The sequence below is a fragment of the Urocampus carinirostris genome, chromosome 2 (assembly GCF_059441175.1).
Source record: "Urocampus carinirostris isolate Australia breed hairy pipefish chromosome 2, RoL_Ucar_1.0, whole genome shotgun sequence".
Taxonomy (NCBI): domain Eukaryota; kingdom Metazoa; phylum Chordata; class Actinopteri; order Syngnathiformes; family Syngnathidae; genus Urocampus; species Urocampus carinirostris.
The window spans coordinates 5,667,319-5,691,500 of NC_142350.1; the positions used below are offsets into that span (position 1 = coordinate 5,667,319).

Genomic DNA, 24,182 nt, shown 5'->3' on the forward strand with positions numbered 1-24,182 from the left:
ACCCGACATGTGATTTGTCGCCTTCCTTACCCTCGGGGTCCAGGAGTCTGGTGACTCCTAGCTCGCGCTCCGCCACACTGAAAGCCAGCTCCAGGTTCTGCTGGTTGCTCTGGCGGCCCACTTTGTTCATGTCAATTAGGTTGGGCCTGGAGAAACATCCAGACTATAATCTCAGTCCAAAAACATCTTGGACAGGTATACGCGTCATTGGCGGGAACAAGTTCATAGTAATATTAGCTTGTGCTAGCTTAAATGGAAATTCAAAGAGCAGAATACTACAAGCAATCACACAAGCTAATCGGCAGTGAACTAGTTAATAATGATATCGGCTTGCACTAAATTTATGGGCACTGCCAGTACGAGCTAAGACACCAGCACTTATCTGCAGTAAACTAGTTAAAAATGCCATTTAACGGTATGTCAAAGGAGCAGTGCTGCCAGCACGCAATGAGCCAAAATACTAGTACTAATCAGTAGTGAACTAGTTAATAGTGCAATTATCTAGAACTAACTTGAATAGGAAGTTTAAGGAGTAGCGTTGCCAACACGCTACGAGCAAGGACATGAGCGATGATACCACAAAGGTTTCACATTCCCAAATCGGAATCGTGGACTAGCGTGCAGCTACAAGCTTGGTTACAAAAATATTCTCTGCGCCATTGCATAATCTTATGAAGTCTAGCTAGTGTCGCTGTTTGGTGGGGTGGAAACCCTTTGTGGTTCCTCATTGCACATACCAGACTACAAAAATTAAGAAGCAGAATTCAGGTAGGCGGACATTCTGTTTTTTGGAGCCGATTCTAAGGATAATAATGTATATTGGATTTTTTAAAAATAGATATTTGGTTAAAATGCAAAGTTCTGAGTAAAGGAAATGCACATTATCCAAAAAAGCTAAACTAAAAAAAACCTCACCTTCTCTTAAACACACTAATTAAAAGCCATAGTGGGGCAAAGAAAAACCATGTGAGGAAAAGCACTGTGGCGAATATTGGGGTCAATTAATTGTTTGGAATAGATGATTGATTGATTTATTCCAAGAGACTAGTTTATTATGTCTAGTAAGCTTGTCCTGCCTCACATGGGGCACTAACATTTAGTGAATTGTTGTGTAAATTTGATTAAATAATCTGAAGAGTCGAGTTAAATATTTTTATTAGGGGTCTTCTGCCTCACATGGGGCACCAATTTTGGTAAATATTTAGGTCAATCAATCTGAAGGGATAGGCTTTTCTATTAGACTTTCCCCATGGAGCACACATATGTAGAGAATATTGGGGACAATGATCTTTTAATAATTAACGGAAAAAGACAAGTTTAATATTTCCATTAAGCTATTCTTGCCTCACATGGGGCAACAATATGTAGCGAATAATGGGGTCAATTAATGATTAGAAAAAAATAATGGATGAGTGTTTAGGATTTATACTATAGACAATGAAGCCCTAATGCCCCCGACGAGCAAGTAGTCACCTTCATGGCTGACGCCGCTATCAGTGTGTGAGTGTGCGCGTGAATGTGTGAGTGTGAAGTACATCGTAAAGTGTTTCGAGAACTTTTCAGTGATTTGAACAGCGCTAAATAAATGCAGTCCATTTACCATTTACCAATTATTATGCTTGTCCTGTCTCACATGGGTGAGAAATATGTAGCAACTAAAGAATAAACTGATTTATTTCCAGGTCGCCCAGCCTCACACGGGGCACCAGTATTGGTGTCCATTATTATTTTTTTTAATCCGTCTTGTAAAAACTCTCACCTGTGTTTGTGTATGATAGCATTAAAGAGCTTTCCGTCCCTCCAGTTTCCAGTGAAATTGTCGCAGCGCAGACCTGGGTAGCCCTCCACCATCCGCTGGGACCACAAAAGCAAGCGCTCCTTGGCCGTCATGTCGTCTGATTGGCCGTTGACTTGGATATCGGAGATCTGACCACCAGAGTGCGCACAATTTTTGGAGGGTGAGTGTTTGTTTACAAACAAGAAGTGGAAACGATAGAACATTTGTGAGGAATGAGTCACATAACCAGCTCCCAATACATAAACTGTTATTAAAGCTGATGTGTCAACTGCAGAGGAATGTAGGTATTCCTTCCAAATGCCTCTAAGGGTGCATAGTCTTTTTATATACGACATTACACTGATATAGAAACCCAAACGAGGCGTGTTTGTTTTGCTTGCCATGGCATTCTGCAAGTGCGGAGTTATTCAGGCCTTGAATGGAAAAAAATCTACACTCAGCTTTTATGCCTGAAGTCTAAGGAATGGTTGTAATATTTTCAAAATGTCTCCAAGGGGTAGTCAATTTTTCTCCTTATAATACATTACACTAATAGAATGAAAAAGGGGGAAACCCGTGTATAGTGATTCAAACATTGAATGGAAAGAAAGGTCTGTAACCTGCTTTTTATGAAATTTTTCATTTAAATGTTTTCTTTCTGGCCTTAAAAACCTAAAAACGTAACTTATGGTATAAAGGACCCATGGAAAATCCTTGGGCATTTGTTTTGCTCCCCATGACGTCCCACAAGGGTGGAGTGTAAGACATAACCAAGTACAATGGCAGGAAATCTGCTTTTTTAAATAACTGTTTTACCAGTCTTTTGTTTTGTTTTTCCTATTCTAAACCCAACTTTCACTAAGTAGCAATTTTTTGTAGGAAAAGTTGAATAAAAATGGGGTAAACAGAGTATAGAGATTCAGACCTACACCCAGCTTTTTTACGAGACCTATGCCTAGAGACATTATTTTATTGATGGTTGTCATTTTTGGCCTTGAAAAACTGGAATCTGTTCAAATTAAATAATAATAATAATATATTTTAGAATACAGTAATAGAAAAACATGAGGCGCTTGTTTTGCTCTCCATGACGTCCCAAAGGGTTGAGTTTAACAAATAACGGAGTACAATTGCGCAAAATCTCGTTTTTAACTCATATATTACTACTACTTTATTTATTTATTTTCTTGTGAAGCCCAAATTCACTGACTAGCACCCCTTTTCCATAAAACAGCAATAAAAAATGTGAAAACCAGCAGAAAGTGATTCAGACACCAAGTCTACACCCAGCTTACAATGAGACCTTTGCCTAGAAATTTTTTTTTGTGTTCATTTTGGCCTTTATAACCTCAAAACTGTTCATTCATAGTACATCCTAATAATAGAAAAACATTTCCCACAATAGTGGAGTTAACATCATAACCAAGTGCAATGGCAGGAAATCCTTAAATTGCTAATTGTTTGATCAGTTTTCTTTTATAAAGCCAACTTTCATTGATTTTTTTTGCATGAAAGTGAAATTAAAAAATGAAACAATAAGCATGGTGTTTCATACAACAAATCTACACCCAGCTTTCAACAAAACCTATCCAGAGGCATTCTTTTTTATTTTAATTTGTCACTTTTGGCCTTGAAAATCTGTAATTTGTTTAATTTATAATGAATTAGACTTATAGGAAGATGTGGAGCGTTTCTTTACATCCCACAAGGACTGAGTTGAACACATACTCTTTTGCTTTCTTCTTCTTCTGAGGTGGACTTTCGTGAAATGGAACCTTTTTTTAAGAAGAGGGGGAAAAGGGGAAACCTGGATATAGTGCATCATTCCTTAAATGGAAACATGTCTACAACCAGTTTCTACAAGACTCTCGCCCAGAGGCTATACAAATAAATATAACTTGACTAGGGACATTTTTTATTTTGATGTGTCCTTTTTGGCCTTAAAAACCTAGGAGCTGTTCAAAACATTTATATTTACAATCCATCAGACTAATACTAAAATCTGGTGCATTTGTTTTGCTTCCCGTTACATCTCACAGGTGAATCTTAACACAGGACAAAGTACAATTGAAATATATTTCCTTTTTTAACACTTGTTTTTCTTGTGTTTCTCTTCTAGGGCCAATCTTTACTGACTAAGCCCTTTTTTGGCATGAAAGTGGAATAAAAATGGGGAGACCCAAGTATAGTGATTCAGACAACAAGTCTGCACTCAGCTTTCACAAGACCTTTGCTTAAAGACGTTTGTTTTATATCCATGTGTCCCTTTTTGGCCTTGAAAACTTGGTCGCTCCCACCGCAGTGAAAGGAAATCACGCCCACGTGGAAAAACGAGGAGAAGTACTGAGTCACTCGGGAAAACGAGACCTAACGCCACTATTATGTTTCGAGTTGCTTCAAGAAGCTGAGGATTTTTCAAACTATGCACCATAAAACGGCTTAATTTTGACGTTCTTATCACCTTAAACAGAGGCTATCAACCGATACCTACCTGGAAGTGCAGGATGATGGTCCATATGAGCCCCAGGGTGAGCTTGGGGTTTCCATCAGCGATGTCGTCATTTCGGATGTTGACCAATTTAACCTGGAAAAACAAAAAACGATTCAGTGTTTGCATTCGGACACAACTACGAGAACCGGTGGCCGACCTGTCTGTGTTTGAGGAAGTCCAAAGCGATCTGGACGTTCTGGAGTTTGTGGAAACGCATGCGGCCCTTCTCCCGAGGCTGCAGAAGAACAACAATGGATACAAGAATATTAGAAAATGAAAACAACAAGGAAGAGTTTGGGTTTTAAGACATTCGGATGAAGTGGATAGCACGTGCATGCAGCTGGCCTTTCTTTTCAAATGTGTTTTTTTTCACTGACAAATATAACCAGAAAATAAAAGAATAATGTCACATCTTTAAGATAGAAATCATTATTTTTATTTATGATTTGATGTTTTAAGGAAAATGTAGAAAATTTGTGTTTTAATGGGCTTAAATACATTTTCTTTAGGCTCGATGATAAAATAAAGATTGTGTTTAACAATATTGATGTAATATTGATACTGTAGTAAATAAAACACCTGGTTTGAATTTTTATGAATACAACAATTATTTTTTTGTTTTGTTTTTGATGAAAATTAAGATTTTTGTATCACTTTATTTTAATTTAACAACTATAAAATATTTATTTTGTTTTCATTTGACTTAAAAAATGTATTATTACAAAATAACTTTTGTTATAGCAATTAAAAAATATATATTATTTTTATTTTATCAAAAAATATATATATTTTTAAAAAATTATGTTATGACACTGAAATATTTATTTTAAACATAATTTCGTTAAAACAATGAAATATTTATTTGATTAATAAAAAAAAGAAAAACAGAAATATATACTTTATATATTTACTGTATATATATATATATATATATATATATATATATATATATATATATATATATATATAATTAACTAGCAAGTCTAAGTGGCGCCATCGGTAAGCGCATCTGGCTTTTAACTTAGAGGTTGGTGGTTCAACCCCACCCAGGGTCAAGGAGTTTGGGCAGCACGGCGACGCAGTGGTTAGCGCGTGTGCAGCACAGTTCTGAGGTCGTGAGATCAAACCTCCTGTGTGGAAGTTGCATGTTCTCCCCGCACTTGTGTAGGTTTCCTCCCACATTCCAAATCATGCATGTCAGGTTAATTGGCCGGTCCAAATTGTCCCTAAGTGTGACTGAGCGAGGGAGTTGTCTGCCCCTGTGTGTACTGCGACTGGCTGGCAACCAGTTCGGGGTGTTCCCTGCCCACCGCCCGAAGATAGCTGGGATGGGCTCCACCACCCCCCGCGACCCTACTGAGGATAAGCGGTCCATATGATGGATGGATATAATTAACTACACATTTGATTATGATAAAATATCTATTTTACTTCGATTTTATTTTGAAAACCATATTTTAAAAAACTATACATTCTTGTTACAACAACAAAATACATATTTTGTTTTACTTTTATTTCCATTTTGGTTTACTTCATTTTAAAAAGTACCTGTAATGTAACGATATCATTCAAAAATGAGTTCAGTAAAATGTATTCAAATGTAATTATTAATATTTTGACTTTTCATGATCAAAAATGTATTGGAACAGATTCGGTATAATTTCTGCTTTTTGACAGTAGTTATGCTCGAATGCCCCTACTCATGCCATGCCAAAGCTAGCGTGCAGGCAGCACTCACCAAGCGCATGTTCCTCATTAGGTCGCGTTCCCTCGGCTAGCATAGCATCACAAAAAGGATGGGGGGCGGGGTAGGGGCAGGAATTGTAAGGTCGTTAAAGCCCAACAAAAACACATCAAGAAGATGGAGGCCAAAGAAAGAAAATTAGTACAACAGGAGAATTAACACATGCCACATACGAGTATAAGGACAATCGAAAACGGCACAAAAAGCGAGGGTGGGCAGGGGGTTTCAAACGTTAAAAGTGGGGGTTACTAACCACGGTCTCTCCGGAGAGGACCTCCAGCAGGGAGATGAGGTTGTGACCATCGCGGAGGTCTTCGTACAGGTCGCTCACGTGGCGCTGAGCCTATAAAAAAACATTTAACTTGATTAACTTCTTTGTTATGAATGCACTGCAGGAAAGAGGTCTAAATATAATTGAAGCGAGAGCTCTTGTTGGTGATAGGAAGGAGTGGAGAGGTGTTGTAAAAGGATAGTGGGATGTTTGGACGCGTTCCAAGGGATGGGCAGGGCACCTGTATGATGCGGCAGGGGTAAACCAGTGAAAGCTGTCGGGCCCTGCAGTTGAACAGAAGAGTGTGTTGTGTCACCCTGACCCGAGTGACATGGCCACTTTCTTATGTCCCGTTTCATCTGGAGGGACGAAAGCATGACCAACTTAGGTGCCGAGGTGCCTAACTTGTTTGGGTCGTTGGGCATTTGGGTTGGCCATGGTCCAAAAATGTTTGTGTGTGTTTTTGCTATTTTTTTCTTTTTTTTCTTCTCTTTGTTATTGTATGTGTTTGTCTTGCTGTCGGTCACACTGAGAAAAATTACGCGTTTAAGAAAAAAAAGCTAGGCTACCACAGACACCTATTGATGTCAAAGATCATTTTTTGTTGGTCTAAAAAAATTTGAAATGAAAAAAATCTAACACCAAAAGTCAAAAATCAGAACAATGATGCTGTAAGAAATTATCACGGATCACTGAACTCCTCAGGAAAATAAATAAAATAATAAATAAAAAGATGGATAAAAATGTCAAAGATATATTTTAGCGAGACAAAAAAAAATCATAAATGAGTAAAGTCAATTAAACATATAAAATTATAAAATAGCAATAATGCCACAAGAAATTATGCATTTAATGTCCTGAAACACATAGCTCCAAAATTATTTTTATTGAGTCTGCCATATGTCCAAATATGATATGAAGAGAAACAAGGGTAACAAATATCCAGTTGGGCTGATAAAAAAAAAGTATGAAATAATAAAAACAAAACTAAACAAAAAAAGTAAATGTAAAAACAATAAAGAGCAATCATGCTATGAGAAATGATCCATTTCAGCAAGGCTCCTAAGGACAGCTAGTCAAGTCACGTTTATACAGTGCATCCGGAAAGTATTCACAGCGCTTCACTTTTTTCACATTTTGTTATGTTACAGCCTCATTCTAAATTGTATTAATTGAATCTCTAATCTCAAAATTCTACACAAAATACTCCATTATGACAATGTGAAAAAGTTTTTTTTTTTTAATTTTTTTGAATTTATTAAAAGTAGAAAACTAAGAAATCACATTTACATAAGTATTCACAGCCTTTGCTTAATACTTTGTTGATCCACCTTTGGCAGCAAATACAGCCTCAAGTCTTTTTGAATATGATCCCACAAGTTTAGCACACCTATCTTTAGGCAGTTTTGCCCATTCTTCTTTGCAATAAGTCTCAATCTCAATCAGGTTGGATGGGAGACGTTTGTGCACAGCCATTTTCAGATCTCTCCAGAGATGTTCGATCGGATTCAAGTCTGGACTCTGGCTGGGCCACTCCAGGACATTCACGGAGTGGTTCTGTAGCCAATCTTTTGAGATCTTGGCTGTGTGCTTTGGATCGTTGTCCTGCTGAAAAATCAACCTTCGCCCCAGCCTGAGGTCAAGAGCGCTCTGGAGCAGGTTTTCATCCAGGATATCTCTATATATTGCTGCATTCATTTTTCCTTCTATCCTGACTAGTCTGCCAGTTCCTGCTGCTGAAAAACATCCCCACAGCATGATGCTGCCACCACCATGCTTCACTGTAGGGATGGTATTGGCCTGGTGATGAGCGGTGCCTGGTTTCCTCCAAACATGGCGCCTGGCATTCACACCAAAGAGTTCAATCTTTGTCTCATCAGACCAGAGAATTTTGTTTTTCATGGTCTGAGAGTCATTCAGGTGCTTTTTGGCAAATTCCAGACGGGCTTCCATGTTCCTTTTACTAAGGAGTGGCTTTCGTCTGGCCACTCTACCATACAGGCCTGATTGGTGGATTGCTGCAGAGATGGTTGTCCTTCTGGAAGGCTCTCCTCTCTCCACAGAGGAACGCTGGAGCTCTGACAGAGTGACCATCGGGTTCTTGGTCACCTCCCTGACTAAGGCCCTTCTTCCCCGATCGCTCAGTTTAGAAGGCCGGCCAGCTCTAGGAAGAGTCCTGGTGGTTCCAAATGTCTTCCATTTACGATTAATGGAGGCCACTGTGCTCATTGGGACCTTCAAAGCAGCAGAATTTTTTCTGTATCCTTCCCCAGATTTGTGCCTCAAGACAATCCTGTCTCGCAGGTCTACAGACCTGAAGTTCTTTTGACTTCATGCTTGGTGTTTGTGCTCTGACATGCACACTCAACTGTGGGACCTTATATAGACAGGTGTGTGCCTTTCCAAATCATACTGCAGGTGGACTCCAATTAAGCTGTAGAAAGATCTCAAGGATGATCAGTGGAAAAAAGATGCACCTGAGCTCAATTTTGAGCTTCATGGCAAAGGCTGTGAATACTTATGTAAATGTGATTTCTTAGTTTTCTATTTTTAATAAATTCAAAAAAAGTAAAAAAAAAAAAAACCTTTTTCACATTGTCATAATGGAGTATTTTGTGTAGAATTTTGAGATAAGAGATTAAATTAATACAATTTGGAATGAGGCTGTAACATAACAAAATGTGGAAAAAGTGAAGCGCTGTAAATACTTTCCGGATGCACTGTATGTATAGCCCTTAATTACAAGGAGTCCGAAAGGGCTGCACAGACCACAGATTATTGCAAACCAAAGACTATTATGACACCATCCCCTGATCGAAAACCTACATGAGGGCAAGGAAAAACTCAAAAACCTCAACATGAGCAAAATGAAGAAACGTTGACCGCACATGAGGTAATCCCACTTCCAGGATGACCATGCTGCAATGGATGTTGCAATAACAAATAATATACAGATATTGTCAATGTGAAATATAGGTCATTCATAAGCTATATAATAGAAGTGTGTTTTAAGCCTAGATTTAAACAATTCCACTGAGTTTGCAGATCGAATCTCAGAGGGCAAAGCATTGCCGTCTCGATGACTGTAATGTACTACCCTCCGGTCTACATATTTCAAAATATCCATCTTAGCTAGGCTATGAAAATAAAATGGAAAAATTAAATAGATAAAATACATATATGAATTAATAAAACAATGATAATAAGAAAAAAGGAAGGAAAACTGAAAAAAAAAAGCTAGGATATCGTGGACCACTTTTAAGCTCAAATGCCTATTTTAGCTAGGCTAAGAGATACACAAAAATACACCTGAACCAACTCACTATATGATTTATTTTATTTTAACCATTTGCTGTGTTTGTGTAGTTGCCTTTTTGGGTTGTTATTTGGGAGAAAAGGGTCATTTTAATTTTTTATGGTACATTAAATATTTATATACAGCAGTTTGAGTTGCCCGATATGTGCTATACAAATACATTTTGATATGATAAATAGAAAAAAACAATAAAACAAATAAAAATAGATAAACGAAAATAGATTAAAAAGGAGAAATGATGCCAGAAGAAGCTAAGCTGCCACAGCTATCAACATCTATCTTAGCTAGGCGGGTAGTAAATGAGTTAGGGCCTTCTTGGGTTATGCACATTTTCAACAGAAAAACATGCGTGTTAAGAGTCAGAATTCTGCATTTGTATGTATACGATTAACACATTATTAGGCAGAGTAGGGCGGTAAGATTTCAAAATTGGGAATGCAAACTGACTGAGGGTTTTAGCATGTGTTTAGCATTTTTTTTCTTTTGAGCATGGGGGTGGGGCTTTAGTTCAGGGGCCACACAACAATAACCTACCTCGGGCTTCCAGTGCTGTAGGGATAAGAGGACAGGATTTGTGGAAAACAAAAGAATTAGAAATGAGAAATGATTCAACGTATTTCAAATATTATATTCTTTTAGCCTAAAGTTAGTTACCGTAAATTCCGGACTATAGAGCGCACCTGATTATAAGCCGCACCCACCACATTTCGGGAGGAAAACCGATTTTGTACATACACAAGCCGCACCTGTATATTAGCCGCATGCGCCCACATTGAAAAAACGCAATTCAAACACGAAATTAACCCATACCCTATACAGTCCAAAAAACACAGCCGGCAAAATGAATGGAAAATGATACCGATACTTAAAATTTAATGCAGACCTGCAGAGTACGGGTGCCCGTTGAAAGTATTCCAAGGAAAAAAGTGTATATTTCCAAAGGTAAGGGTGTGAAAAATATATATCAACTATTGTCGGCCGCGTCCACAAACACGTCTCACTTTACTCCACTTCCCGTCAGCCCGCGTTTGCCCCGCCCCTTCTTTCTCATTTGCTCGTGCAAAACATCAGAATAAGTTTCTAAAATAAATACATTACAAAAATATACAGTTGCAAATACATATTATACATGGTTACACATATTTACAAAGAAAGACGGTACACCGAGAGTTTTCAAAGCTTTAATAATAATATTATAACTTTCATCCCAAACCGTGCCTGTAAAGGGTAGCAAAACGCTACTAGCAACACGCTCGCAACACAGTAAACAGCTCTGTTAAAAAAACATACCGTGCTTGTAGTAAACACGGTAAACCCTCCTCACCTTCTTCCTTATAACTGACGTCTTCAAAGTCGTCTTCCTTCAGTATGGGAAAGAGACTTTGCCATATGGACGTCTACCCACGCTCCCTTATTTAAAGACACGCTAGCATCACGCTCGCAAAGTAAGGTCTTCGTGCGGTAGCTCTGTTTCCTTCTATATCGGACTGCTCGATTGCATTTAGCTTGAAATTTGCGTCATGTGCCTTTCTTTTTGCAATTTGCATGATGAGAATATGTTTACGCTAATTTAATTTGTGTACAAGCTGAGAAGTTGCAGTCTAAATCTTACCTTTTGTACTCGAGCGCCGCTGGCGGCGTCAGAAAAATTACATAAACTGGCCGCATCACTGAATAAGCCGCAGGGTTGAAAGTTTGGGAAAAAAGTAGCGGGTTATAGTCCGGAATTTACGGTAGATAGCAACGAGCGAATGGAAGAATGTTACAAAAACTACACGCGAGTCAACTCTTGTATAGTCTATTTGATGTATGTTATGTTCTTAAAAGGATTATTTTTCTGACTTGCTTTTATGATATCAGCCCTAAGTGGTCTTTTCTGAAACTGTAGCAACGCAAAGAAAATGATTGTGTGTTTATTGCCATATGAAATCAGGACCTCATTCTTCCATTTACATTATTGTAATTCGCTGCTCTCTGGATTCCCACATTTAACTTTTTATTTGTCTGACCTGTTTTTAAGAACCTTTAGTTGAAATTTCAGAAACCATGGCAACCCTAACAACAAAATTGTGTTTCTGTTGCCACCGTAAATCAAGACTTAATTCTTGAGTTTACATTATTCTAATTCCCTGCTCTCCATGATTTCCACTATATCATGGTTCATGGATCCCTAAGATCCCTTAACCGCTAGGATTGTATGGGCACCACTTCATGTGATGTGTCTTGGGCAAGTACAGCTTGGCGGCACCCATACCTTTCCAGGCGTTTTTTGGGTTAGGAGTCTGCTTCTCCACATGAAACAAATAGCACTGGTTTCCATAATGTCCAGTAGCAGGAGAAGCCTCCTGATCCGACCAAGATACAGCACCTTCAAACATCTGGTCGCCGTTTTCCGGTAAACAAATGTCTCAATAATCTGACCTGGTTTTATGATATCGGTCCTAAGTTGACCTATCTGAAACCATGGCAACACAAACAAGAAAATTGTGTTTCTGTTGCCACAGAAAATCACAACCTCCTCCTTGCGTTTACATTATAGTAATTACCCACTCTCCGGATTAGCAGTTTTGAAATGTCTTATTCGTCTGACCTGGTTTTAGGATATCGGACCTAAGTAGACATATCTGAAACCATGGCAACACAAACATGAAAATGTGTGTCTGTTGCCACAGGAAATCACAACCTCATTCTTGCATTTACATTATTGAAATTCCCCGCTCTCCGGATTCCCAGTTTTTAAACATCTTATTCGACTGACCTGGTTTTATCATATCAGTCCTAAGTTGACATTTCTAAAACCATGGCAACACAAAACAAAAAAATTGTGTGTTGCCACAGGAAATCACGACCTTGTTCTCGCAATCAAAGAACCGTCAGCGGTTTGGGGCTCTTGTGACTGGTGCGTCACAAGACTTACAGTGAAATCTTTTGATATTTCCGATGAAGGAAATAACACTTCCAGCAAAATTGATAATAATAAAACGCATTGTGTGTGGTTGTCTTGTACCTTCACAAGATGTTTGTTGACCCATTTGGTAAAGGTCTTCTTCTGGACTTTGTCACGCTCGTCTGGAAAGGAGAAAAATATTTAAGTATTGGAGTGGTATTAGACAACATCATGCGTCACTTTCACTCATTTGACACATAAATGGCTTGGATAGCATCGGTGGTGTTGCGCATCGTGACGTGTTAGGAAACATGTTCCACCATGCCGGACGCATTCCTCAGCATCAGAAGATAAAACGAGAAAAAAAATCTGGACTTCGACGTGTATCCACAAAAAAGGCAGATAAGCCCACCTTCTCTCTACAAAATTGTTTTACTGTTTGAAACCAACCTTGATCTTTGTACTAGATCAATTTTGTAAGCATAGAACAGGAAATTAAAACAAAATAAATACAATTATTTGCATTATTTTTCACCTTAACTATTATAAGTATTATTATTAGTTTATTATTATACTCATGATTTTACTTTTGTCATTTCATTCTTTATTAGTTTATCAACTATTTATACATTTATATTTTGTGTTGGTGTCCTTAAAAATATCTATGACTCCTACATTGATATAAATGCTAAATTTTTCTTGCTGTCATGTGAAAGAGACGTCTCATTTTTGGATCTTTTTTCGGGTTGTAAATATTACATCAAAAAATTAATGCCAAAACCATAGGTCTTTTTTTTCCTAAATTAATCAAATCTTGTCGTTATTTTTTTTATATCTGTATTTTTACAGATTTTAATTTGTCATGAATTTATAATTATCAATAAGACCACAAGAAAATAATCTAAATCATAAAAATAAACAATTATTTGTTTAAAAAAAAATTAAAACTTGTTGCTCTTGTTAAAAAGATGTGTTTCCATTTTTTTGTCATTTTTGTGTTTTTCACAAAGTAAACGTGTTTCAAATGGCAGAAAAACTAAGATACGTCTTCTTCATTAACAATTGTTTATTTTCCAATATAATCTAATATTTAATTCAATTGTTTTTGACATTTTTATTTGTTTACTAGCAATGAATATATTCTCAGGGATTTTTATTTTGTCAGGATTTTTCTTTTCTTTTCTTTTGTATTACATAAACACAATAACATACATAATGAATTGAAAATGGCTAGAAATCATTTTTTATATAACGAAATATTGATAGTTTAAAATATTATTGAGCTTTATAAAATCATTATAAATATTTATTGCATTTCTCAGAATGTAAACTTTCCATAAATGTTCTCCAAAACGCAGAGACGCATCTTTTTCACCTGACAATTACATTGTACAGTAAATATATTGTGTTGTAATTAAATGATTTTTAACAGGATAAAAAGGAAAAGACTATTACAATAAAATAACAATATTATATGGTAGAGTCAAAAATAATTTCTAATTTCCTAAGAGTAAAGACATTACAAAATGTAATCAATTTAATCTATTAACAGATCCATAGGATGCTAATGGTTCAATACATTTTTCCAAGTTAAAAAAGGTTTGTCTCTTCACTTTCATCAACCCCTCCCACCAAAGATTCACAACATATCAATGGGAGTGGCCTGTTTGAAGACCACCATCATCCCAAGTAACAGAATAGTCTTACAGTCCGCTTCGAAAATCACAGTTGTCCCTCAGAAATACAATTGCCATGCAGTCCAGTTCGGAGAACATAGTCATCCTCAAAAACACAATGCTAATGCAGTCCAGTTTCTGCTAACCAACCATTAATAAACTCTACCTTTCCTGTAGTCCATACGCTTGAGCATGCCTTGGTAAGGCGCGTCCTCGATAAAGACGCCATCGCTACCCAAACTATCGGATGAGTACTGTCGCAATCTTGCCTCCATTGCGAAGAGAAATAACAACAATGACCACCTTTGAGAAGATAGAAAGGCGTCCGCCTGCTGTGTCGGAGTCAGTCTGCACAGTCTCTTACAGACTTCCTCCCCCCCTGCGCTGCCACGCTTTTTGTTCCCTGTGCGAGCAACTGAAACGTGCCTGCGGGCGACCGTGTCACTCAGGCAACACGAGAGGGAAGGGGGGAATAGACTAGAGTCTCCTACCTGGACCGCCGAGGTAAAGGTGCTACCACACCCTAAAACAACAAGAAAACCACTCCTTTTTTTTGCAGGTTCTCAAGGATCACTAGGGTCATATAAAGCGTGTCCTGGTGGACCCCTAATGACTATCCCCAAGGCTAGCATGGATATAAGGAAGAATGTCCTGGTGCTATTGTAATGACCACATGAGTACTTCAGTTCATCAAGGATAACCAGGGTTATAAAAAACGTGTCCTGGTGCAACCCTAATGACTAACCGAATGCATGGGTAAGGTTCTGAAGGACCAATAGGGTCACAAGAACCATAGGTTAGGGCGTCAAGTCAAGTCACATTTATTTGTATAGCCCTTAATCTCAAAATGTCTCAAAGGACTGCACAGAGCACATTTTCACCATCTTCTGATCTGAAATCTCATCTCATCTTATTAGCTACACCGCTTATCCTCAGTAGGGTCACGGGGGTGCTGGAGCCCATCCCAGCAATCATCGGGCAGTGGGCAGAGGACACCCTGAACTGGTTGCCAGCCAATCGCAGGGCACACGGGGACAGACAACTCACTCGCTCATTCACACCTAGGGACAATTTGGACCGGCCAATTCACCTGAAATGCATGTTTTTGGAATGTGGGAGGAAACCGGAGTGCCCGGAGGAAACCCACGCAAGCACGGGGAGAACATACAAACTCCGCACAGGAAGTCAGCAGGTCCAAAAGGATTGAAATGTTCATGACAAGCGTGTCCTGGTGCAAGACTAATGACCACCTCAATGTGAGAACTTTAGGTCGTCAAGGACCACCAGGGTCATGTCAAGTGTGTCCTAGTGTAAGCTTAATGACCAACTCCACGAGTGGGTGAGAACTTCAGGTACTCAAGAACCCCCAAGATCAAAAGAATAATGTCCTGGTGCAACTTTGTTGACCACATCCATGCATGGATGGACCTTAGGTCCTCAAGGACCACCATGGTCAAAATAATAGTTTCTAAGGGAAATCTAAATTACCACCTCGACACATTGGTGGACTTCAGGTCCTCAAAAACGACTAGCGTCATGACAAGTGATTCTTGGTGCAACCCTAATGACCACTATTTATGGGTGAAGGCGTTGGCTCTGAGTAGCACAGGTTGACACTTTTGACAGCTAAACCAAAGTCATCTTCTTAGAATAAGTTTCAAGAATTTGGTGGTAACAAAAAACACCAGAGAAAAATAATCCACCAATGGTATGAAACATTTTTGGAAGTCAAAGAGAGATATTTTTAAGATGTTTTTTCCAGGAGGTTTTGGTTTTACATCAATTGGTGTTTGTTGATTGGTGAGATCCAGGTAAAAACTAATACAAGGTTCTACATGGATTCATAAAAGTTCCAACTATAGTTACAGAATGCTTAACAGTTTCTAAGGTCTTTATGTAGGGTCTTTTAGACTTTTCCTAACATTTGAGGTGGTTGTCTTAAGTTTTGATGAGTATTTGAGGTGGGTCCTTAAAAAGGGACTCTTAATGTAAGTTTTGAGATTGGCTTTGAAGCGTCTTCGAGGTTAGTTAAGATTAGTCCACAACAATAGTGTCATCACCACAGCCCAAAAAAGCACCGGTTTCTCTCTGCCCAGTCTGACTATTGCATACTATTATACTCAATAAGATCTTGATTTTTGTTCTAATATGTGTTTTTAGTCTGTCAGTCTGTACTAAAATCATCCAGGAAACCGTATAAGCTTCAAAAAACACATGACTGCCTCAAGTCAAAGAACAAGGTCACTTCCTTACCCCACCCTGTTTCAGTGGCAACTTCTGCACTTAAGAGCATCTCAAAGGTATTTTCTGTTTCTCCTGGATAGTTGCCTGTCTTTTAAAAAAACATTGACTCGTTCATGTCCCATAAATTCCTGCAAGAGCTTTCACTGTCAAAATAAAATGAATTCCAGAGATACTTCCTCGGGGAGGAGGCTTGTCGAGACAGGAGGAGCGGGAGGTGGTTCCACCCCTAGCACTCGACCCCCGACCCACCTCAAGACACACCTGTTAAAAAACTCCTAAATGATTCCACAAAATCTCCCTTTGAAAGTAATCTTCACTGTCAAATACTCCATAACATTTCTAGACCACCTTAAGGACCTAAAACGTCAAGAATTTGATAGAGAGAAAAAACCTTAAAGGGAATTTCAAAGACTACCAATTGCTGAACTTATGATTTTGCAACATCAAAGAGCCTACTCAAGTATTGCCATAGGTTTTGCTACCTCAAAGACCCTTCCATAGGACTACTACCACTTTCCAACATCATCATATGTTTTAAGCACCCTACTTAAGGACAACCACAAGTTTTGCAACCTTCAAGGACCCTTTCATAAGGACATCAAGATGCCGACATCACCATAAGTTTTGCAACATCAAGGACCATTTCTAAGGACATCCACTTGCCGAAATCCTCATAAGTTTTACGACCTTAAAGACCACCACTTGCTGAATTCACAATGTATTTTGTAACCTCAAATGCCCTATTTTAGGACCACCAAGAATTTTGCGACCTCAAAGACCCCATTTAAGGACCACCAATTTCGAAATCATAAATTTGCAACCTCAAAGACACTACTTGAGGATCACCCTCTGTCGATGTCACCATATGTTTTGAAACCTTAAAGACATCCATTTGCAAAAATCGCCATTGGTTTAGCAACCTAAAAGACCCTGCTCGAGAACCTCAGTTTGCTGTCATCAACAGAAGTTTGCAACCTCAAAATCCCAACTCAAGGACGTCCACTTGCTGACATCATCAGTTGTGCAACCTCAAAGACCACCACAGGCTGAAATCATGATGTTTTGCAATTACAAAAATCCTACTTCAGGATCAACACAAGCTTTGCAACTTCTAAGACCCCACTCAAGTACCACCACGAGCCCCAGGACTCAAAGACCCTTCCTTACGGCCTCCACTCGCCGACATGCCATTTATTATGCAAGTGAAAGCATGCGTGTCTGTGATAAAAACAAGCACGCAAATCAGCGCCAGGTACTATCTGCACCCTTTGGCATTTTGGTTCGGTGCCGATCCGACATATTTCTAGTAGCTCTGTTACTGTTTAACACTGTGGAATGCGCTCCCTTGAACACATTACTCAGAACAAATTAAGGCGAAAAACTCATGCTATAAAAACATTTTTTGTTGCGTTTTTGTCTCCCTCTGGTGGTGGCCAAGATTACTCAGGGAAAGAAGGAGAGGTGCAAGGGCACAGGCATCTGTTTGGTAGTCATAGCAACGGTTACTACATGCAGCTGTGGTTCCAATGTCAACTCAATGAGCCAAATAATCAGGAAACCTCCATTTCAAAACCAACCTCAAAGACCACGTGTAAAACTATCTCAAAGATAGCCCTTAAATGCTCTTCTGGTGGCCAACTAAAAGCCTCTCTAAAACTGACCTTACAAATGTTTTTGAACATCCACTCTAAGAGGGCAAGTTGCAAAATCACTCCAAAGACATACTTAAAAATGTTTAATTAACTTCAAGTAAAATCCTTAAATTTGCTCACTAAGTTTCAAGATTCTCAATTACGAATATAAATACGCAGGGAAATTCACATAACCTCTGCAAAGAAGAATACACTATAAGACTAAAGACTAAAATCAAAAACCCTATTCTTAGAGCACTCATTCAAATATTTGATCAACCCATATCCAATACCAACTTCAGAGGTACTACTTTAAAAGCAAAGCCCTCTTCAAGACCCTACTAAGGCATCAAGCACAAAATTCGATATGAAAAGCCATCCTCAAAGACCCCTTGAAGAAAAAACCTCAAATGTTTACCAAAAATCCCTTGCACACAACCAAGTTGCTTTAAAGACCCAGCACAAAACCTCAAAGACTACTTGAAAGACCAACCTCAAAGACTACAATTGAAGACTGATATCGAAGACCCCCAACAAATATTCACTCATTTAGCTTTGATTTGGCTTTGCGTGTACCTGAATAGAACAGACAACTCAAGTTTTTCCCCCTATGTTCCTGCACGGAGTCTGCGCTCGGAAAATGCCGGTCTACTTGTGATTCCGAGAGCCAAGAAGTCTGCGGGCTCGAGAGCGTTCTCCATCCGGGCCCCGGTGTTGTGGAATGCCCTGCCTCTGGAGATTAGATCTGCAACCTCAACGGAAGTTTTTAAATTGAGGCTTAAGACACACTTCTATTCCAAAGCATATGATTGATGCCCACCTCGTATTCTGTTTTGTCCTGTCTTTTTCTGAGGCCTGCCTGGCTGATACGAAGGAGAAGGATGATTTGGGATGGGTCAGCGGACCGGGGTCTGACCTGCAGCATGTCAACCCCTGCATTTACCAGCTGGCGTCGTCGTTGATGTCATGCTCTTTCCGGACATTTTCAACATCTTACCTAGTGTTTACTATTCTGTGTACAGTAATGCTAATTGTAATTCACCCTGTTCAATCCTGGAAGGGGGATTACCACATGTGAGGTCCTTTCTCAAGGTTTCTCTTTTCTCCTCACACTGAGGTTTTTGAGTTTTTCCTTGCCCGCATGCTGGTTTGCTAGTTTAAGATCAGGTAATTGTGTAATTTTGTAACTGTAATCCTGTGCAGTCCTTTGAGACATTTTTGTGATTAAGGGCTATATAAATAAATTTGACTTGACTTGACCTGACTCCAAAGACACTTACTCAAATATTTGACAAACTCAAAATATCAATAAATATCAAAGACCAACCTCAAAGATCAAGTACAAAATTCAACGTGAAAGGCCTGCCTCAAACACTCCTGAAAAGTGCAACCTCGAAGATTATACTGACATCAAACACCTATCTCAAAGACCCACTCCTTAGACACTCATTCTTGACAAATTCATATCTAAGAACACCATCAAAAGTAATATTTTAAAATACGAGGCAAAACAAAACAAAGACCTCCCCAAAGACCCTAATGATTGAAACATTAAAGATCTAGCTCAAAACTCAGCATGAAAGGGAATCCTCAAGGACTCGGAAGACCGACCACAAACATTTCAGATTAACATCAAAGACAACACTCAAAAACAAACTCTTGTGATCAAATAACTTAGAAACTCAAATCCAAGACCCACATCAAAGACATAACTATACAAAAAGAGACCCCCCCAAAAAAGCCCTACTCAACTGATCAGTATTGTGCCAAATAGGGTAAGACATGACAAATCAATCTTACCACGGATACCAATTAAGCATATATTTTAAAAAATAAACTGTTGTTGAAAAAGTTTTTATTCCTCATCTCATCTCCCGTACCGCTTATCCTCATTAGGGACGCGGGGGGGCTGGAGCCCATCCCAGCCATCTCCGGGCAGTGGGCAGGGGACACCCTGAATTGGTTGCCAGCACTTAAAAACTACGGTAATCAACGAAGCTAATTAGTAGCACATTATTTAAACAAAGACATGACTAATCAATCTCACCACAGATACGAATTAGGGAAAACTTTATTAGTTTTTTTAATATAATAGAATAGAATATACCTTTATTGTCATTGTTACAAAATGGGTTGAACATATTGTGACAACGAAATTGGGCGTGGCACTCCAAGTTCTCATTTAACAGTGAGGATAAAAGAAAACAAAGAAGATAAAGGAACAAAGAAGATAAGGTTATAATTTACACAATATAAAGGAACAAAGAAGATAAGGTTATAATTTACACAATAATGTTACAAAGAGAAACATTTTACTACTATTAACCTTTCAGAATATTTTAGTATCAGCTCAGCTAATTAGTAGCAAGTTAATTAAAGTAACAGATGACTAATCAATCTCACAAAAGACACCAGTTAGATCAATAAAATAAAATAATGCTGCAAATACAAAAGATTTACTTCTATTGGCTCTGTAGAGTTTTTTTTTCCCCGGCAGCTAAACCAATTAGTTACCATGTTAATCAAAGTTAGAAATGGCAAATTAAATGGTCTCAAGTTTCGTAGGTTAAACGCCCCACTCAACCGGAGGAACCGAAACGCAGCAAAACAAAGTTCACCGCGCATGCGCGCGCGAATCCTCCTCCTCTTAGCCCCGCCCCCTGCCCGCGGGAAGGTTAAGTCGCGCGTACGTACCTGCGCAGCACATGCGGCTGTAAAGGTGCGCGCAAACATCTTCTCGCCTCATCTCGTGGATAAAATTCATCTCGCGATAAGCAAAGACGCTCCCTACCGCCGTTTGCGTCTCCATGTCGACACCCCCGCGTGGAAATATTTTTTTCCACCCGAGAAAAAGTTTTGGTGTCCACTCCAGCTCCGTGGAGGAGGAGAGCGACTCTAGTTGCATCTGAACCACGCCCACTCCTGCTGTTGCGTTCAAGTGTCTCGCGGAAAAAGCAAAAATGTCCGTGCGCGCGCCAGACGCACCACGCCCCTCGCGTTTTTTCCTTTTTTTATAGGAGGGGTGATATGTGGGAAATCTGCCCCGCCCACGGAATACATAACACATCCCTGAGCTACCATTAAAACACACGCACGACGTGCACACACGACCAAGGCATGGGAGGAGAAACTCCCCCCCCTTTTTCCCCAACAGTGGTCATAAATCAGTTGTCAAAGTTTAATTTAACGCTTTTCTTTCCATCTCTCTTTTTCTTTGACTTTTTTCTCTCTTTTATTTCTCTTTATAACTTCTGTTTCTCTTTTTCATTCTCTATTTGTCTCTTTTCTTTCCATCCTTCCCTTTTCTTAGATTTTCCTTCACTCTCGTTTCCTTTATGTCTCAGTCGTTCTCTTTAGTTGTTTCTCCCCTTTGTTTCTCTCTTTTTATTTATCGCTTTCTCTCTTTACCTCACTTTCCCTTTTACCTTTAGCGCTTACAGGCTTTCTCTACCTTTTCTTTTTCCTTTTTTATCTTTCTTTTCTTTCCTTTATCTCTTTCCTCTTTCTTTGCCTCACTTTTTCTTTACTGCTCCCTGTCTCACTTTTTTCTTTCCATTCCTTATCTCACTTTCTTTTTCTTTCCTTCTCCCATTTTGCTTTTTCTTTTCTCTCTTTTTGCACATTCCCTTCACTTTCAAGTTTTATCTGACTCTGACTCTTTGTCTCTCTCTCTCTCTCTAAGTAACACCTCTAAAACAAAGTGAATTAATAATTCAACTGGTCCATAAAAAACAAGTAAATACAAGATTGAATATATGAAAACAATATTAAAACCTTTAAGAAAGGCTAAGAACAAAACTAGAATGTTTGAAAAAGAAATAATAAACAATCACACACACACATAATATAAACAAATACAATGTATATTTTAAAAAAAGATACATTTATAAATGACTACTGCTAGTTTTGTTATATAAAAGTGACCAATTATTCCAACCAGAAGGGCATTATTCGCGCCGTTAGCCACACATTGAGCAACTTCTGCAATGCCCGGTGTCCATTTCTAGCCTCACCTTGGACATGTTTGCAGCAGCTGCTCTTCATAAATAACCCACACAAACACACAAGCTCGCTTGACTATTGTGGTCCATGTCCATGTCCTACACGGCACGTGGGGCTTTTTGTGTGTGTGTGTGTGGGGGGGGGGGGGGGGGGGGGCAAATGGGGGGGTTATCTTGAAAGAAACCGTTTGTCTGCAGTTATTTGGTGTGAGTCACTGCAGCACGGGATATAAAATGCACTGCAGTTTTGGGTGGGGCTCGCTGCCCAACGGATGGATTTTCTTCCTTTTTTTCTACACAAAAAAGGGTTATAATCACAATAGCTAAGTGTTTGCCATTTCAATAAACACTGGTATTTCGGTACGTAGCATCATGTGGTGGTCTACAACTCTTGTGTTTGAACAAACGTAATATTGTTGTTTGAGCACCAGACTGACATCAAAGACCCTCTTAAAAAACAGTTTCTAAGAAACCCAATAAACTCCTTCATGAAAGAGCGTACCCAGAGACACTCTTAAAAACGACAAAATCAATTTCAAGCAACATCCTTCAAAACAACTCTAAAACGCCTATTTCATGGTTATACCTAAAGACTGACATCAAAGACCCCTCACACTAAAATACTTTCCCCTAGAACAACCCCTTCAAAGACACTAAAATGTTTGTTGTCTAAAGCCATTTTGCCAGGAATTTCCAGATTATACAAAAAGACTGAAATCAAAAACCCACTCTTAAGACACTCGAAAGACTGTACTCAGATATTTCCAAAAACGTCCAATAACTTTTGTGTGACATACATAGATACTAAAACACAGACTTTCAAAGTTAACTGACATCAAAGACCCACTCCTAAAACCAAGTTACATATTTCATTTTTCTATATTTTGCTGAAAATATTCCTGTTCCCACAAAAATATTTTATACAGCTGATGTAATACTTGATTGGGTTTTTGTTGTTGTTGTGTTCTGTACAGCCCTTTGAGACCCTTTGTGATAGATATATAATATAGCTTATAGATATAGCTTTGCTATACAAATAAATATGACTTGACTTCACTCATTCAAAGACTACAACGAAGAAAAAATTATTTGAACACCCTGCTATTTTGCTATTTTTTCCACTTAGAAATCATGGAGGGGTCTGAAATTTTCATCGTAGGTGCATGCCCACTGTGAGAGAAATAAACTAAAGAGAAAAGTCCAGAAATCACAATGCATGATTTTTTAATGATTCATTTGTGTGAAGTATTTGAACACCTGAGAAAATGAACATTAATATTTGGTACAGTAGCCTTTGTGTGGACAAGGTAAACGTTTCCTGTAGTTTTTCACCAGGTTTGCACACACTGCAGGAGGGATCTTGGCCCACTCCTCCAAACAGATCTTCTCTAGATCAGTGCCTAGGTGTGAATGCGCGAGCGAATTGTCCATCCCTGTGTGCCCTGCGACTGGCTGGCAACCAGTTCAGGGAGTCCCCTGCCCACTGCCCGAGGATGGCTGGGATGGGCTCCAGCACCCCCGCGGCCCCACTATGGATAAGCGGTGCAGGTAATGGATGGATGGGTTGGACGCCATTTTGGTAGGCGTCTCCAGAGTTTACTTAAAGACTGGCTTTAAAGATCCCGTAAAGATCTCCCACAAATAACCATCACCTCTAAGAATGTCCAGAAAGACGAACTTTTTTTTGGGCCAAAGGTTTCCACCTCCAAGACCCTAGGGAAAGAACGCATGAATGCCAACATTTGGGTTAAATGTTCTTGTTTGAGGCAATGTAACCACAACACCAAATGTCATAATAATATTTAAGACTGACATCAAAGAAACTCCTCAAAGAACCCTTTAAAATCCACCTCAAAGAACCAGAACCTTCAGGATCATCCAGAAAAACAAGATTTGTTGTTTGGGGCAACTTTTGCCATACATTTCTTGTTCAAACTTCAGGACTGACATCAAAGACCCTCTTAAAATACTTCTTATTCCTGTTGTCGAGTTTGTCACAAAGCTTAAAACTTGCCAAGCTATTTTTAAACCATGTCAAAGGCACCTTGGGGTTTTGAGTTTAATTACAGAGATCTAATTCCCCCCAACACGGTGATAAGAATTAATCATTATTCAAGGGAGGTGTCACGTTCCTGTGCGCGACA

At 38.9% G+C, this 24,182-nt stretch overlaps 1 protein-coding gene across 3 annotated transcripts in view; it reads right to left on the reverse strand.

Annotated features, from left to right (window-relative positions):
- Positions 1 to 24,182, reverse strand: part of pleca (plectin a) — a 109,841-nt gene that overhangs the window by 37,069 nt on the left and 48,590 nt on the right. For 2 of the 3 annotated variants that reach the window (XM_088328537.1, XM_088328536.1), the window contains exons 1-7: positions 14,329 to 14,452; positions 12,607 to 12,668; positions 6,266 to 6,355; positions 4,426 to 4,503; positions 4,269 to 4,361; positions 1,760 to 1,926; positions 31 to 146 (exon numbers count right to left, since the gene is read on the reverse strand). In XM_088328537.1, coding sequence (XP_088184663.1) covers positions 31 to 146; positions 1,760 to 1,926; positions 4,269 to 4,361; positions 4,426 to 4,503; positions 6,266 to 6,355; positions 12,607 to 12,668; positions 14,329 to 14,437 — 715 coding nt within the window. In that variant the 5' untranslated portion in view covers positions 14,438 to 14,452. Of the gene's footprint in view, positions 1 to 30; positions 147 to 1,759; positions 1,927 to 4,268; positions 4,362 to 4,425; positions 4,504 to 6,265; positions 6,356 to 12,606; positions 12,669 to 14,328; positions 14,453 to 24,182 lie in introns of those variants that run through there. The other variant, XM_088328538.1, reaches the window with a different exon arrangement.